This window comes from Serinus canaria, chromosome 2 (assembly GCF_022539315.1).
Source record: "Serinus canaria isolate serCan28SL12 chromosome 2, serCan2020, whole genome shotgun sequence".
NCBI classification, from domain to species: Eukaryota; Metazoa; Chordata; class Aves; order Passeriformes; family Fringillidae; genus Serinus; species Serinus canaria.
The window spans coordinates 122920339-122938071 of NC_066315.1; the positions used below are offsets into that span (position 1 = coordinate 122920339).

Consider the following 17733-nt stretch of genomic DNA (forward strand, 5'->3'; position numbering starts at 1 on the left):
GGGAGGGAGGGAGGGAGGGAGGAAGTGGCGGAAGGAAGGAAGGAAGTGGCGGAAGGAAGTGGCGGAAGTGGCAGAAGGAAGTGGCGGAAGGAAGGAAGGAAGTGGCGGAAGGAAGTGGCGGAAGGAAGTGGCGGAAGGAAGTGGCGGAAGGAAGTGGCGGAAGGAAGTGGCGGAAGGAAGTGGCGGAAGGAAGTGGCGGAAGTGGCGGAAGGAAGTGGCGGAAGGAAGTGGCGGAAGGAAGGAAGGAAGTGGCGGAAGGAAGTGGCGGAAGGAAGTGGCGGAAGGAAGTGGCGGAAGGAAGTGGCGGAAGTGGCGGAAGGAAGTGGCGGAAGGAAGTGGCGGAAGGAAGTGGCGGAAGGAAGTGGCGGAAGGAAGTGGCGGAAGGAAGTGGCGGAAGGAAGTGGCGGAAGGAAGTGGCGGAAGTGGCGGAAGTGGCGGAAGGAAGGAAGGAAGTGGCGGAAGGAAGGAAGGAAGGAAGGAAGGAAGGAAGGAAGGAAGGAAGGAAGGAAGGAAGGAAGGAAGTGGCGGAAGGAAGGAAGTGGCGGAAGGAAGGAAGGAAGTGGCGGAAGGAAGTGGCGGAAGGAAGTGGCGGAAGGAAGGAAGTGGCGGAAGGAAGGAAGGAAGGAAGGAAGGAAGGAAGGAAGGAAGGAAGGAAGGAAGGAAGGAAGGAAGGAAGGAAGGAAGGAAGGAAGGAAGGAAGGAAGGAAGGAAGGAAGGAAGGAAGGAAGGAAGGAAGGAAGGAAATAAATAAATGCATTTCCTGCAAGAGACAGGACAACATTTTCACAGTAGCTGTGAGGGAGCAGAGCCTGGAGCCATGTGGGCATGTCTAGGTTGTTATGCTACACTACCACACATCACTGCCAGGGGTGGAAATAAGGGATTCTTGCTTCCAAGAAGGAGGGCATGGCTTGGTCAAGAAAATTCATAGCAGGAAGGGGAAACCCTGTCATGGGGTCCTCAGTGAGCATCTCTGCATTTAAGTCACCTTTTTTTGTACACTTTTGTTATTAATATTGCTGCTGGTGCTGTTGGTTTTCTAATGTCATTGCTATATCCAGTAAATTGTTCTTATCTCAACCCTTAATTTTCACCTTTTTCTCAACTCTATCCCCAGAGCAGGAAGTAGAAAGGGAGGAAAGAGGGGGGAGCAAGCAAGAGGCATCTGGTTAGGCAAGGGGGCACTAAACTGGGGAGTGCTGTTCCTAAGCCACGATAGAGTGCTTACACATTCTCTCAATCTTCTTGTAAGAGTTTTTTTTACAGTGTGAATACTAATACACAAACCTGTAAGAAAAAGACTGTTCTGTTGGGAATGAAAACTACAACAAAAGGGAAGCAGGGAAAGGAAGAAACCACTGACTTAATGCCAATGAGCTAACAGCAATAATTTGAACACCTAAATAGAATGAGATAATTCTGTCAGAACTGTGTTCATTCCCCTCACATACCAAAATTGGGAGTGAATAAAAAACATGTCTCAGTGGACCTGCTTTTCTAAACAAGCCAACGTCACCAAAATCAAAAGTGGTTTTCCACACCAATTCAGCATCCTCTGCTTTTATCAGTAACTTCAACACGCATAACTAATTTTTAAGAAATCACTAAATTTCTATAGGTTGCCAGCCTCTTTCATAGGACCTGTTCTTTCTGCATCTGTGCAAGTTTGAAAATGACACTTGCAAAAGCATCATTTATTGTATCACTTGTACTGCTGGTTAGCAATTTCCTTCTTTCCTGTTAAGAATTACATATTACAGATAAGTGCTATTTTGCTGGCAACAGACAGCAAAAAGGAAGTAGACCACTGTAAAAACAAACACGTACAACTAAACCCAGCATAACTGCAGCAAGATATGTTTTATCTATATATCACATTAATTGCCCCTTTTTTTTTTTTTTTTTTTAAAGCAGTAATAGTTCCATCAACATTCAAAGCTTGAAAGCCAAAGGATGTGCCAGTTTGGCAGACCACCATCCCTCCAGTCAGCAACAGTAGAGGACAGTGAATAAATATATACTCTAGGGAGTAAAGATGGTTAAACATGTTTTTGAATTTGATGCCTGTGATTCCCCTGGCAATGAAAGAGCAAAGGCCTTGGGAATGGGAGCTGAACACTGAGTCTCAGGCAGTACAGCCTTCTGCCAGTTGTTTGGTCATGTCATTTGTTAAAGGAAAGAGTTAGAAAGTTATGTTTCCAACATCTCTCTCTAAACCTTTTCACAGGAATATTGCACCATTGCAAACAGAACAGTCAGGGCAAGGAGGGTTCATGTCCCCTTGTACGAGGGTCACTGCTGCACCGAGAGCAGGGTGCTTTGTGTGAGGCAGCTCATTCTGGCTGAGATGCACTCGTTCAAAAAGCATATCCACATGGCATCAAAACAGAGTAGGGAACCCCAAACTTACCCTCCAGCTTAACACATTGTGACTCTCTTTAATACACAAACGAACTAAACCAAACAGTGTCTCACTGAAATCCTTTCCCACGAAAAGCATCTCTCTTCATGCACCTCTTTTTCTTCTTTTAGAAAATTGATTTTTTAATCTTACAAGATCTTTTAAACACTTTCCCCTATTATTTTTAACATAAATTTAACACTGTCTTAATAAAATGAATGTGCTAGAAAACAACCAGCCTTATTCACATTACCTAATCTAAGAAACCAGATTAGTTTACATTGGATTCCATTCTGACCTTATCTATAAAATATTTTTAAAATAGAACAAAAAGAGAAGAATTTAAAATGTTTCCCAGATAAAATTCACCCTGGCAGTCATTCAAACAGAGTAAATATTTTGATACAATTTGCAGAAACAGCATTAGGTAATATTTTAAGGTGCTCATTAAGCTGTCATGTTCTAAATCACAACCGGCATCAAATGATTTCTTCCCTTCTCTGCTATTTAAGTTTGGCAAATATGCAGTGTATAAAAGGTGTCAAGTAAAATTGCCACAGGATATACTGGAAATCCCTGCACCAGCTGCATACTCAAGCATAAAGGAAGTTTCTTTCTGATCCTACAGCCTGATAATACTGGAGTTGCTGGAGGGTTACAGCAGTCTTTGAAAATAAAGCTTCATTGCACTGGCATGGAGAGGTGCAGTTTAATCCTCTTTGGAAGCTGGTCCTGCAATCCTACATTTTAGAAAATTGCTGAAAGCCATTGTGCTTTTGATGGAAATTGGTCATTAACAGTACAGGTGCAGACCATGCAAGAGGCAGTGTCAGCACAATCCCTTCCCATATTTTCTGCTTCTCAGGAATTCCATCTGATAATGACAGAAGCAGGTTTTAACAGCACCTTTTTGCCATGGATTAAGTTGTTGCTTTTTTGGAGATGTAAGACAGACACTTTCTTCTTTAGGACTTCAATTCCTCTGCATGTTAAAAGAGAGTAAAAATATATTTTCTTCCCATGGCTGTAAAGAAATTTTACTTTACTAGAGACCCTTTCTCATTTTTATAAAGTTTGAGAACAGAATTTAACAGAATCACTGTGCTGTTGGTATAAAATGCAAATTTAATAAAGCATTTAAGTCAGATTGTATCAAGAAACGTGTTTGCTAATTGTTGAATATATTTAATAAGTACAGCATATATTACATGAGATCTTGAAAACATAAGGGTAATAAATACTCCTGAGACAGTAAATAAACCCAAATAACAAAATTATACTGATATTTATAATCAAATACATCCTTGCCTGACCTCAGTGAGATTTTACCAACAATACATTTGATCTCTAACTAAGCCAATGCATTCTTTCAATCTCAGTACCATCAATGCTGATAACAAAATGTATTTTCTGCAATTCTATGAAACGGATGTCCAAAAAAAAGGAAAAAAATCAATGAAAACCAAACAAAAATAGCTAGAAGGTTTTTCAAATGTTTATTCAATTTAAATTTTGCATTACTGTTCTAGGGTTTCTTTTCCTTAAAGTTTGTGGTGTTTTGATTGGGGTTTTTGTTTAGGTATTTTAGGGTTTTTTTAAAGCTGAAATTTCTTTTTGTAGAAGGGAAGAAATTTATTTAGCTACTTCAAATTTTCCAAGTGAGGGAGACCTTTTTTCCAGCCACTTTTTTACCCGACAGTCTTTAGGGTGAAATCCTTTCTTACGGCCACACGGTGGTAGCACTACAGGGTCTTTCACCTGGACACTCAAAGAAATCACAACTGTTAGGAATAGGACTGAGCAGTTCAAGAGAACAAATTTTATAGTCAAGAACCTTTTGTTTCTCTTCAAGTAAACAGTAGCATTTTCAAAGAATACAGGACATCATATAAGAAAAAGAAAACTGTATCATAATATTATGAAAGTAGTTGAGTTCTGGTGAGAAAAGAGCCAAATGACTAAGGAAATATCAAGGAAATATCAAAAGCACATGTCCTCAAGATAAATGGCAAAAGATTGCTTGCTACTGCAATTTTTTTGCAAATTCAGGTAAATTTTAGAAATTCCAATTCCAGAAACACAATTAATTGGAAAAAGTTGGCAAGAATTATTTCAATTATTTACTTTCTTATTTAATTATTTTCATTTAGAGCATCATATCTTCTAAATAGCATTTAAACACTTCAGTAGTCTGAGAAAAAATCAGGTTTCTGGACTGAACTGAGAATAGGGATTTGAATCAGTCACCTGCATCTCAAATGAATGCTTTAAGTCATTTAAATATAGAGTAGCAACACTACTATATCCACTGCCACTACATCCTCAATGTTGTAAATGCTGTCTTTTCTATTTTGGGAACCACCATGTTTAGTACCAAATTTAACTTCATTAATAATACCAGGCTATTAAATTCCATCTCTCCATTCCCATTCAAAAGCAGTGACAAGGAAGTATAAACAAGTTTTATAGGGATCTGCTTGTTTTTTTTCATTATAAAAGACAGCCAAAAATATAACTGGCCAAGATCTTCTCAGCCCCAGGCTTATGCTGCCAGCATTCAGTGGACAGCTGACTCTAAAGTACCTGCACCAACACGAGTTCTCCTGGCCTCACCTTCTCCTGTACCTCTGCAACATGCACCACAAGGAAAGGTGTAGGTTATTGAGGGTAAGATGAGAGCAAGGAAGGAGTGGACAGATGTTTGTTTGCCTGTGAGCTTTTTAAGACATCTTTCATTCCTTTCCCCCAGTTTGTCTTGCCATCTGAGCATTCCAGACCACCATGACAAAACAGCAACACCACACAAGGTGTAGGAGCAACAGGGGTAGGACGGTCGGGACAGACGGAGATGAGAGATCTCTGAAGCCAGGTCTTGGAACTTGTGGTTTATTGCAAAGGGCCTGGGTGCAGGGGCCCTGCTTGGAGCTGCCAGCCACGGCTCGGAGCAGGCCCCAAAGAGGTGCCCCAAAGAGGAGCCCAAAAGAGAGAGAGAGTGCAAAGAATAAGAGCAAAAGGAAAAGAACACAGAGTTCCTGTTACAATAAAACAAATCTTCTTCTGTGCTGAATATTCTAATTTTCACTAACCAATCTAGTACAAAATACAAATCCTACAGCATTTACATACAGCCTATAAGAATCATTACATTACCATACTGTGTTACATTTTAAACCCTAAAACCTACTCTTTGGATCCCTTCTGCCAAGCTGGTAGGGTCTGCTCTGACCCTTGGACCTGTCTGCAAGCAGAGGGTATTGTTTAATCAAAAGGGGATTACCTTCAGCAGGCCAAACCATTGCTTTCCAGTTGTTCAGTAACTAAGGCTTGGTATCTCAAAGCTTGCTTTCATTTCAATCTTGTTTATAGTTTCCATATTCTCAAAATCTTTTGCCAGGCAATTATATTTATAAGGCTTTCTTGTTTCATCTTCCCCAACACAAGGAAACAGCAGTGGTGGGTTCAGCATTCACCAGGAGAGTGAATTGCAGTTAGGGATTTGAAGATAAACACAAAGCTGTCCCCTCCCCAAGCCTGGGAAGAACTGTGCAAGCAAACATGGCTCAAGGCAAAGAGGCTGCAGTGGAAGCATAAAGGCATGAGAGCATGAGGCCTTGCTATGAATCATGCAAGGAGGCAGTTCAGAGCCATGGGCCAAAATTGGAGAAAAGACCATCAGAGACTCATGGTGAGTGTCTGCTGTGGGCAATGTGATCAGAAGAGGAAGTGGATGAAGCCTCATTAAAACAACCAGAAGCCACCTCAGGATTGTAGGACTTGATTGTCACAGGGCACTTCAAATATCCTGATGTGTGCTCAAGCAGGAACAAATATGGAGAGAAGCAAGCAATCAGAGGGAGTGCCCTGATGACACTTTCTCACCAGAGGTGCCAGACAACCCAAGTAGGACAGGTTTTCTGCTGGACATGTTACACACAGACAGATAAGAACTGCTTGGGAATGTGATAGGTGATGTCTGTCTCAGCTGCAGAGACCAGCAATGAGAGCTTCTATGCTGAAGGAAAGTGAGAAAAGAAAGTGGCAGAAGACAGATCTAGGCTTCAGGACAGTAAACTTTGGGTTATTCAGAGTAGAGAAGCTGTCCTGACATGAAAAAGTGTCCAGAAGACATCCGAGATCTATAAGGACAAACTCTTCAATGCTTCACCAGGGTCTTTTCTAATGGGCGGAAGGAGCAGGCCTGGTAGAAAGCTGGTGCAGCTGAACAGGGAGTTTTGATCTGAACGCGACCACAAACCCAAAGGAATGGTCAGAGATTGAGACTTAATACAGAAACACTCCTCAGGCATGCAAGAAGGGGAGTGGGAAAGGCAAAGCTAATCTTGATCTGAAATTAGCAAGTGATGCAAACAGCAACAAGGGCTGTATCACCACAGTAGCAGCAACAGACTAAGAAAATCTTTGCCTGCTGCCAAATGGGATGGGCATAAAGAACTCATTTCATCCTGGGACATCAAACGCATTTGCTCTGAAAGTCACAGACCTGTTAAAAAAACAAGCTGAGTATAAAAATGCTCTGAAAAAATACTATTGCAGACTTGCACACAAATGTGTGATTATTTCTGTTAAATCTCTTTTTGTTAAATCAACTATTGCAGAACTGATTATCATAGGAATCATATTTAATGTTTCAAAAACAGTGACATTGCAGATTAACAAAGATGCTCCTCCTCTCTTAGGGGAAACAGATGGAAAAGAGATGGAGTAAAATATTTTGATGCTATGAATTCAAAAAGATGGTGTTTCACCTATGTATTAAAAAATAAGTATTAAAGCAACCTGGAGACAAATGAAATAGACAAGGGATCTTTGCATAATACATAATTATAAGGTGCCAAAGACAGTTAGAAAGTTTTTAAGTGTCATTTTCACTAGAATTCATTGTTTTCTTATCTTTTAGCTCACTAATTACAGTATTCCCCAGTACAACTGTTCTAGTTCCACCACAGTTGCTCTACTTCAGGACAAAATGAAACTTGACATCAAAATCTATATAAAAACACCTGCTACAATATGGAATATTTGACCACATTAACACTGATCATCTGCTATGAAAACTGTTATCACAAATAACATGTAAACTCCCCAGTATATCACCTCATGCATCTATGCTTAGCAGAGATAGCTGCTGCCTAAGAAGACTACTTAACATGGGATTGAAGTTCCACATCCAAAAAACTCCGAAATATTTTAATAAACAGCGCTTGACAACTATTTCCCTTTTTTTCAGTGACTAAACACCCAGTAATTTCCTTTGCTCATCATAAGTCGGAATAATACAGATAGCAACAATGCAAATGTGTAAAAGAATTCAGACAGTGATGAGCTATGTAGATCTGTTTATGACTGGATTTTCATTCTTCACAATATGTTAACTTCCATAGTTTAAACCCCAGAATTCATACAAACTATCCAAGGTCTGTCCAGAAGATGTTGAAGTCCCTTTAGCTAAGCATTTCAGGATGACACTCACAGATGTCAATCACCTACCGTAAAATTAATTACTTACTTTCCATCAACTTCTGGTCTTTTGCACACACAGTGAAACTTGCCTCCAAAATCTATGTAAAGATCATCTTCTACAACATGGAATATTTGACCAATGACAATTTTATCTTTGGCAGGCCCCATCTGAATTAAAGGAGATCGTCTCAACATGGATGCAAAGGATTCCGATTTCTCTGAAGGAACCTACAGTTGAATAATAAAAAAGAAAAAAACATTTCACAAAACATGCTGTTGGAAGGAGGATTTAAATTAAACTTTCAACATACAAAAAGGCTTCATTCACTGAATAGCAAGTAAAGATTTCACATGTTCATCACATTTTTAGCAAGACTTCTAAGGAAGCATCTGGTACCTTTCTCCAACTCCAAATATTTAACACATTAAAGGTAAAGTTTTCATTAATTCCGTCAAAGAAAAGCATAACAGTGTGCATCTCCTGAAAACATCTGCCAGTTCTACTACTGGTTAGGTAAGTTAATTTAAAAATGCATTCCTAATGTAGGAGATATTCCCAAAAAGAACACTGCTCATCTCTTTGTTATCTCCTCAGTGAAAACCAAACCTGAATTAGCACCTTGCAGCTATTCATGCAAGTATTTTATAATGAATAATACTTAAGGTCTTTATTTTAGAGAACAAAACCATTTTTCAAAGGCAGCAAAAGAAGAAAGCATGCACAGGATGGATCTAACATTAAAAAAAAATGAGCCATCCCTTCTCTCATTTTTCACTCCACAAAATCAAAGTAACTAAATAAAACCAAAATGCCATTTTTTTTCTCATAGAGCTTTGGGAAAATGCAAGAACACAAACCTTCCTGCTATGCTTCATGGAGTGAAAGATCTCTGTTCTGTAACCTGAGAAAATTTACCATCACAGGCTTACCATCATCTGCTGAGTGAAAATATCCAGTTATATTAAACTGAGACTCAATCTCCCACATGCCATCTCTGATATCCTGAGTATGACCACTTTTTAAGATTGTCACCTTTGAAATGCAATTAGTAAGAAAAGCTTACTTGCTAAGAACAAATGAAAAGGGAGAAGCGTTTTGGGAGCAACCCATACCTGAAAGTGAATCTAAGGAAAAAATTTTATAGATAGCTAAATAGATTTTTAAAATTAGAATCTATTAATTTTCCCCACATTTAGTATAATTACTTGATAATAATTATTTTGTGCAAGATTTCAAACTGTTTTGGAACCAGCAGAAGAACTAAACTGAATAATCAAGTAATTAACAGTTCAGAGCTCTGCTGGCTTCAACAACACACTTTCCCATTGACTGCTTCAAGTGGTTGCTGAAATTCCATCTACATTTTATATGAACAGAGAATAATACCATCATTTTCCACTTGTACTTTTGGAAACTTTTATTCTTAGAAAAGTCAAAACAAGAGACAGTTTTGAATTCCAGCTCTGCTGGAAGACATAAACAGCACAAATTGTTCTGATGGGACAAAGCCTCGGGAATTACAAGCTGGAGATCTGACACCTGGTACATTTGCTGCTTCAGAAACAGGAACTGTTAAATGCAGCATCCCAAGGACAAGGGCTGAAAATGTGCAACATGTGCATACGTGCACACAAACCACAAAAAGAAAGCATCTGGCCATGGTAAACCACAAACAGAGCAGCAGGATCTCACACAGGAAAGCTGCTATCATATAGGGTTCCAAACACAGCATTGCTTGAATTTCACTATGCATTCTAAATTCAAATGAAAATTAATTACACAGGATGCACTTGTAAGTGCACCAAGAAAAAGATGCAAAATGCTGGAAACAGTAAGAGGACATATTTAAATGAGATGATCCACACCATCAAATGAACTGCCTTTTCTTGCCTGTACATCATTTGAACAAAGCCTGAGCTAGCAGAGAGGATCAAGAGAACTTCTAAGTTTGGTCTGAAGGAGACTTTCCTATATTATTTACATAGATGTCATTAGCAATGACATCTGAACACACTGAGCAACACTGAGATTGTTTGCTAAGCAATCAATACAGCTCACAGTAGATGTGCAGTTACACTCACCTAATGGCATTCACCTCATCCATGCTGCTTTCATACAATGGCACCCTCAGTAGGGCTCTCTACACTAAAAAAAAAATCTCACAGCACTTCATGAAGATGAGCACACTAGTATCTTATGGATTTCCTGTTTTCATCACCTAAAAATGGCCTATTCTACTTAATAATATGTCTCTTCTTTTTATCCCCAGCAAGAAAATATACAGATGAAAAATTCTCCCATGTGCAAACTTACTTGTGAAATAATCTCTGTACACAACAAACAAATGCTATCTTTACACAGTGACAGATCTGCTCATTGCCTACTATAAACAGATTAAAGTAAAATACAGATGATAATGTTCAAAGAAATTTTTTGCCATTCTTCACTGTGGACAGTTTTCCAAGAAGCCACCGGGAATCTGTTAGAATTCTATCATGGCCCTACAAGACTGCAGCCTTCTCTATTCTGCACACTGGAGAGGAACTTCTCAGGAGCACAAATAGTTGATTTATGTATAAAATAATCCTCAAGAGATGCCATTAGTTACTGCCATCAAGGACTATTTTGTGAATTCTAGAAATACAGTGAGATAAAATGCAGTATTTTCTCCCATCTTCTGCATAACCTACAGCAGATCTCATTAAAGAGTAATTTATCTCAAGCATTTAAAGAGATTTATTGACATTCTGAGTACTTTCCTCTACAACTTCTAAATCTCCTTAACTGGATTCTCCACAGTAGCATTACAGAAAAGCAGGGTGACTGTAGAGTAACAGGGCAACACACTTTATTAAGCACTTTTCTGATTCTCAAGGAGTGCTGGTCATGCAGCTCTGACAGATGATATATTGATAACATGTCAAGTCACAAAAATTGAAGATAATTACAAAATTCAGAAGCACAAATGGTATATTTTTTTTCAAGTACTTGAAGTATAAAGGCTTTTTTTACCCTCCTCCTTCTTTAATGCCAAATCTGTTTAATTTTCCTTCTAATTTCTGGATTTTAAAGTGTTTTTTGTACATATTTGGATACCAACCACTTTCAGCGTGCACAGTTCAATGAAGCAGCAGCTCATTCAGAAACAGAACTCTCCAAGATGATACATATTAACCACAGAGTGGGAAAAGTCACAGACTTAAACCCCAGTAGGATCCAAACAAAAGAAGTAATGGAGGAATGCAACATACTATTTGTGGAGCAAAGCCTATGACTGTACAAGCAGGGTGGCCCTATCCCACCCACTGAGCAAAATATCTGAAAACCCAGGCTACGTGCTTTATGTCTGCTTGCAAAGGCAAGTAGAATGCACATTGGAATGTGAGAGATATGGATGAGGAGAGATGGGAGATTGGTGATCTGATTGCTACAATTAAGGGGTGAATGACATATTAACATCTAGCAGCATGCAAAGAACACAACCCTCTGTAACTATCAAATTGGTTTTCCTCAGCACTGTCATCCATAGCTAGACAGACCTCTCTGTCCAAAGTTACTTACACGAAACAACAAAATAGAAAAACCAACTTGCAGTATTAAGTTAGTGTGAATGCTCAATAGCTAAGGGCCCCAATAGCTTAGATATCCAAAATGGGACTGGAAGAGGCCTTGAGCAACCTCAACTAAGTTTATCCTGCTTGGAACAAGGGGTGTGAACAGATAACCTCCTGAGATCACTTTCAACATCCACTATTTTACTTAGGAAAGGTGACTGGAGCCTGGTATAAAGAATATTAAAACAAAACCCAACATATTAAGCTACCCACTGAACAAGTATATAATGATAATGCACTTATTTCAACAAGCAACCTAAAAAATTCTACTATCTACTAGCCCAGGAAACCTTAATTTTCCATACCTTATAACCACTGGAGGTGTGCACTGTTGCTTAGATATAAACCTAAATCCCAGGATTTGGTTAAGTGCTGAAGGCATTACTAGGGTAACAGGTCATAGAGATTCATGCAGTTTATTTACCAAATTTCTTTGTTTTACTACTTTTTACTTGAAAGCAACAAGCTGTATTTAAGTCAGAACTCTATAATGCATTAGAATATCACCTTAAAGACAGCAGGACCAACTCAGACACTGCACCACAAAATCTGACATCCAACAGTTAATGGCCGTCCATCCAGAAGTAGCTCAAGAAGCATTGCCAACTTGAGAACTCTCCTGAATTTATCAAAGAATAACCATCAAGCTTTGTTTTCACCAACACAGTTTCTCTGACACTGAGGTTATCCCAAGAAACAGCACTGGACACTCAGGAGGAGCACCAAGTGGACTGACAGGACTACAGTGACTGAAATTTCAACATATAAGCAAACAAGCAATTACATCTCTCAAAGTGTTTTCTCTAGGTGCTGCCTTATTTTTATACATTAAACTATTTGTTCTAAAGCTGATGAGTCCTTCTTGAGAAGCTACATCTTCTCAAGATGTATCTTATTCTCCTCTCAGAACATAAGGACTCAAACTCTAGGCATCTTGCCTTTAACTCATCTCAGGGATGAGCAGCTCTCAGCCTCCCCTTGACCAAATAAGTTCATATAGCTTCTCCACCTTCAACTTTGAACATGTTCACAACTTTATGCCTAGCAGTAATCAGTAATTCTTAGAGGTTTCCCAAAGAAAAAACTCTGCTTCCCATATTAGTAGGAAAAAGAAAGTTTAGGGAAAAAGTATTTTTAAAGTGTAAGAACTGACACTAACATTTATTACTTACTCAAAAAATACAGCCAACTTCTAGTACATGCCCAAGGTACATTTCTTAAAAACCAACTGAGCTTTGAATATTCAGGCTCATTCCATTGTACAGCCATTATCTACCAAGACAGCATTCCCACTAAACCTCCACACCTCCAGTAGTCACAGACATTGTGTCTCCTCTTCTAAAGTAATTCTGTACTGAGCAAAACATCCTGCACTGCCGACTTCGGGTGTCTACCACCTGTACTTCTCCCCAAGGGCCAAGGTGACACATAATTAGGGTTTTTTTCTTTCCTTCAAATTTTTCAAACCCTGTCCCACAGCTTAGATACATCCTGAGATGCAGAAAAGACCACCAGTACCCACCTCAGTATACAGCACTAACTATAGTATTATACAACCTACTCCTTTGGAGATTTGTGCCTACCATTATTTTTTTAAACAAAACAAACTATAGTTCTGCAGGGGTTCACCTACTTGTTTATTATCAACAAATATAAACAATAAACAGCAAACAATAAAAAAGAACAAAATCTGATAAATACTTGTACTTGCAATACACATTACATGAGTTGCTTTTATTCTGTAGTACGTGGAAGAACAGAGAAGCTGTGGATGCCCCATCCCTGGAAGTGCTTAAGGCCAGGCTGTACAGGGCTCTGAGAAACCTGGTCTAGTGGAAGGTGTTCCTGCCCATGGAAGGAGGGTTAGAACTAGATGATCCTTAAGGTTCATTCCAACTCAGGTCATCATATGGTTCTACGAAATTAGAAGTCTAAGATGAAATATAATTCAGGAGCATCTTTTGGACTTGAATGTGAACAGTAATGCAAAGACAGGAACCATCTCTATCTTTATTCTAGTATTTGATAGCCATTGGAAAAAGTACCAAATTACTTGTTACTCTCCTATTTGCCAATGACATTCATCTTGGGCAGTATTAAGGAAGATAATCTGCAAATTCCTCATTAATATATGCCACTCCTATACACAGACAACACAAAGTAAACACCAGCATGATGCCAATGCTTTAAAAACATTCAGGCTATTCTAGAATTTTTTAAAGCCCAATGTTTAATTCTGTAATATATACCAAGGAAAATTTTAAAATACTATTGTTTAAAAACTCCAAATGTTTATGGATAAAACAAACAGGTGAAACTATGAACAGAGTAGAAAATAGGAAGATCAGATTAGGCAGAGCTGTATAAGAATAAACAGGGACACAGAATTTACCAGTATACACACAACCAAATATAAAAGCCATAAAATTCACCTACTAATGCTCATAAATAACAGCACATCATCCCACATACAGCACAGGCACAATTATAACCAAAGACAGCATGAACACAGAGTCTATTCTTTAAAGTCTACTCTACGCTTTACATTTGTCCTCCCAAGAATACAGCTCTTTCTCCTCCCCAATGAGTGGGCTGAGGTTTTGTTCTATTAAAAAAAATATCAAAAACCTGAAGTTTATGCTGTTTCCCCACAGATTCCATTTACAGCTCAAAGTGGGCAACCACAAAGACAAGGAAGACCTCTTCAGTTTCGTTTAAACAAGAGACTTTTCCCCTTTATTCTGTACAAAAAGACTGAAGTGAAGAACTGATTTAAACTTCTTGTTAACAAAAGGCTTTGAAGACTAAATACTGAACAAAGCTTAAACAAAAGGAACGTTGGTGTTATTTAATAAAACTACTGAAGGGAAATAGTCCAAACAGAAAACATAAAACAAGGATTTGTGATTCAAAGCAGTAATTTAGAGGAAAATCTAAGATTAATGACTGCAAAGTCATGAAGAAGAGCTTTGAAGGCAGTAAAGGAGAAAACTAGAAGCTTCCCTGCTAGATATTTAAAAGATATACAGATACATATAGATATATATATACAAGATATTTATAAAAAACTTCATATTAATCACTTCCTATGCAACAGTTGTTACAAAGCCAAATTTCCATGAAGACAGCACTTCCACACCAGCTAGCATGTTCTGAATTCTATAAGGGAATTATTTTAGTTATAAGGATTCTAGCCTACTATTAATTATTTAATATCTACAGGCCAGTAGAAGAAATAACAGTGTAACTAAGAGTTCCATCAGACACCATATTCCTCCATTTCTCCTCAGTCTGAGTAATGATTTCAGTTGCACCACCAATGGTAGAAAACTCCTAATTCCATAGTTTTCGAATATACACAGATAGTATTGTACTCAACTTTTTAAAGAAAAATTTTGAAAAAAGTAGGACGGGGAGAAGAAAACAGAACTACTTGTTAATACAATGTGGTACTACAAAAGTGATATTCAAGAAGAACACAGTAAGCACCAGATTCTCCTCCAAAACTGTAGCATTTGGAGCAAAAAAAATCTTTCAGGTTTTATGATTGGAAAAAGCAAGGGGAACAGCTCTGTTTTGCCTACAAGAGGATGAGGTAAATTGACTGCTATATATATTCACTAAATTTTTCTTAACTTTCAAAAACTTTACTTCAGGTTTTAATTGTCCGGAGTTATTTCTTATCATAATTTTAAAACTGCAAGTACCCCTGAAGAATGACCAGAAAGCAAAGCAAACTTCTGCTGTTTCAATCAAAAGAGGAACATCCATACACTCTCCTCAGCACAAGAATACGGTGAAGAAATATGGTTTTATTTTAAAATGCAAACCAAACAAAAGTCATCAGCTAAAAAGATTGGAAGAAGCTGAAATGAGGCATTTAACCATCCCTTGACGAGGAGCAGTAACTGTCTGGCAAAGCATCACTCTAACTTCACTCCAGATATTTTTTGAGGGATTTTAAGATTTTATTGTCAAAGCCTAATAGGATTTTGTAAAATCCTCCTCATGAAAGCCCTGAGTTCTTTTTTTGTTCATACTTCAGGATTAGGCTTGAAGGAGCACAGAACTCCACTCTCACTGCTAACTTCAAGGTAAAATCTCGTAGTGCCTGCTGCACATGCGTGCTTGTAGTCTCAAAGTCCCACCATACCTGCAAGGTTACTGAACTGAACTCTCTGGAGGAGAGCACCCTCTCCCCTGTGGAACATCTCAGACAGCATGATCTACTCCATAAGCCTTATTTGCAGCTTGGTCAAAACAATCTAACAGTATTGAAAATCTTAGTTGTAAACCAGTGAATTTAGAGTGGCTTTTGCCACTCCATTTGAAATCAGCTAAGCTATAAGCACTGGAATATGAAGAATATCCTACTTAGTTAACATTTAGACCTAAATAAACTACAATAACACTAATAAAAAGCCTCTAGGAAATCACATTTAGATAGTTACATCAACTGGATATCCAACTGCCCTCAAAAGGCTTTAAACACCAAAGGTAATGCTGGAATAGAAACTTGGATGGATGTTGCTTTCTTACACACACATGTTACAACTGATATTTTTTTCACAGAATTATTTGGGCTGGAAGGGACTGTAAAGGTCACCTAGTCCTAATGCCCCCTGCCATGGGCAGGGACATCTGCCACTGGGCCTGGTTGCTCAGAGCCCCATCCAACCTGGCCTTGAACACTTCCAGGGATGGGGTATCCACAGCTTCCTATTCCAGTGCTTCACCACCCCCACCATTCTCCCTTTTGTCCAACCTAGATCCACCCTCTTCCAGTTTAAAACCATTGCCCCCATCACCACAGGCCCTACTAATAATGACTGAGAGAGACTTTTTACTTTATCTTAAAAGTACACAGAAGGGTCTTCCCAGAGCCTTCTCTTCTCCAGGCTGGACAGCCCCAGCTCTCTCAGCCTGTCTTCTTCACAGTAGTGGTGCTCCAGCCCTGCTATCATTTTTGTGGCCTCCTCTGGACTTGATACATGTTTCATATACTGGGGACCCCATAACTGCATGGAGTATTCCAGGTGGGGTCTCTCACAAGAGCAAAGGGTATTCATCAGTTTTGAAGTCCACCAATTTACCTGAAAGACACACTTGCTAGGGTAAATGCAAAAGCCTCTGGCTGAAATTCAGTGCCTTATGTCAGTCCAAGTCAGCCTAGATGGCCCCAGTGATTGATCCAGCCTAAAAATCATTAGTCTAAGCTTCAGTTACATGTTATGCTTTCAACAATACAAATACCATGCAAGCCATAAAACTTTCTGGCACATAACTCCTAAAGAAAAAATGTAAGAACTGTACTGCTTCACTGACTTCCACCTAGGAAGAACTGTAACTAATTAAGGAGGCTACTGCACAAAAATACCTACAGGGTTATTTTGAAATTCATGTAATGCAGGAATAAATTATTTTCACTGAAGAGTATCTTCATTTTGTCCAAGTTACAGCTCCTGTTTACCAACTTTTCTAATCCTAAAAAGAAAAAACATGGAGAGTACTGAACTTCAGTATTACCAAGAACAGGATTATTCATATTTAGTAGCATTGTCCAAAGGGAAGCAAACACAGTTATAGGAAGTTACAAGGGTTGTCATACTTGGCAAAGACCGCTGGAAGATTTGCCTGGCTACAGACACAAATGTTAAGCCAACTTCCCACAGTGAAATCATAAATTTTTAAAAAGTGCTTAAAATCATATTTTGATTGCAGATTAGGAAAGGATTACACTCCAATTTTAAAAACAACAAAAGTTTCATCATACACTACTGGATATAAATTTATCTTCATTAACAACCTTCCATCAAGCCCCATATTTTGGTACTCACTGCAGTGCTGACTGATGAATACAGCATATTCCAAACCTAGTTTAATTTTTGCATACAGAACAACTTCTAATTAAAAAAATCTCAGCTGTCCAGAGAACACATGATATGCTTGAATGTATATATTTGTATATATATTGCCCTCATAATAATGAACAATGTAATACTGTGAACTAAGAACATTTTTAAAAGAGAACCAAATACGTGTAGTAGTAAACCAGTAAAATACCATGCTTAAAACTACCTTTTGTCTCTCACAATTACACTTTTCAAGAAGGATCATGTAGATCTCAAAAGAAAAAAAAAAAAGATCACAAGAATAGGATTTGGGTGCTGTGCCTAATATTCAACAGGTTTTCCTAAACTGTACTTTTAGTATCAAAACTTCTTTGTTGCCTAGAA

At 38.5% G+C, this 17733-nt stretch overlaps 1 protein-coding gene across 1 annotated transcript in view; it reads right to left on the reverse strand.

Annotated features, from left to right (window-relative positions):
* TPD52 (tumor protein D52) overlaps window positions 1-17733 on the reverse strand; it is a 123771-nt gene that overhangs the window by 56361 nt on the left and 49677 nt on the right. Inside the window, exon 6 of the mRNA XM_050970881.1 lies at window positions 7929-8110. Coding sequence (XP_050826838.1) covers window positions 7929-8110 — 182 coding nt within the window. The remainder of the gene's footprint in view (window positions 1-7928; window positions 8111-17733) is intronic.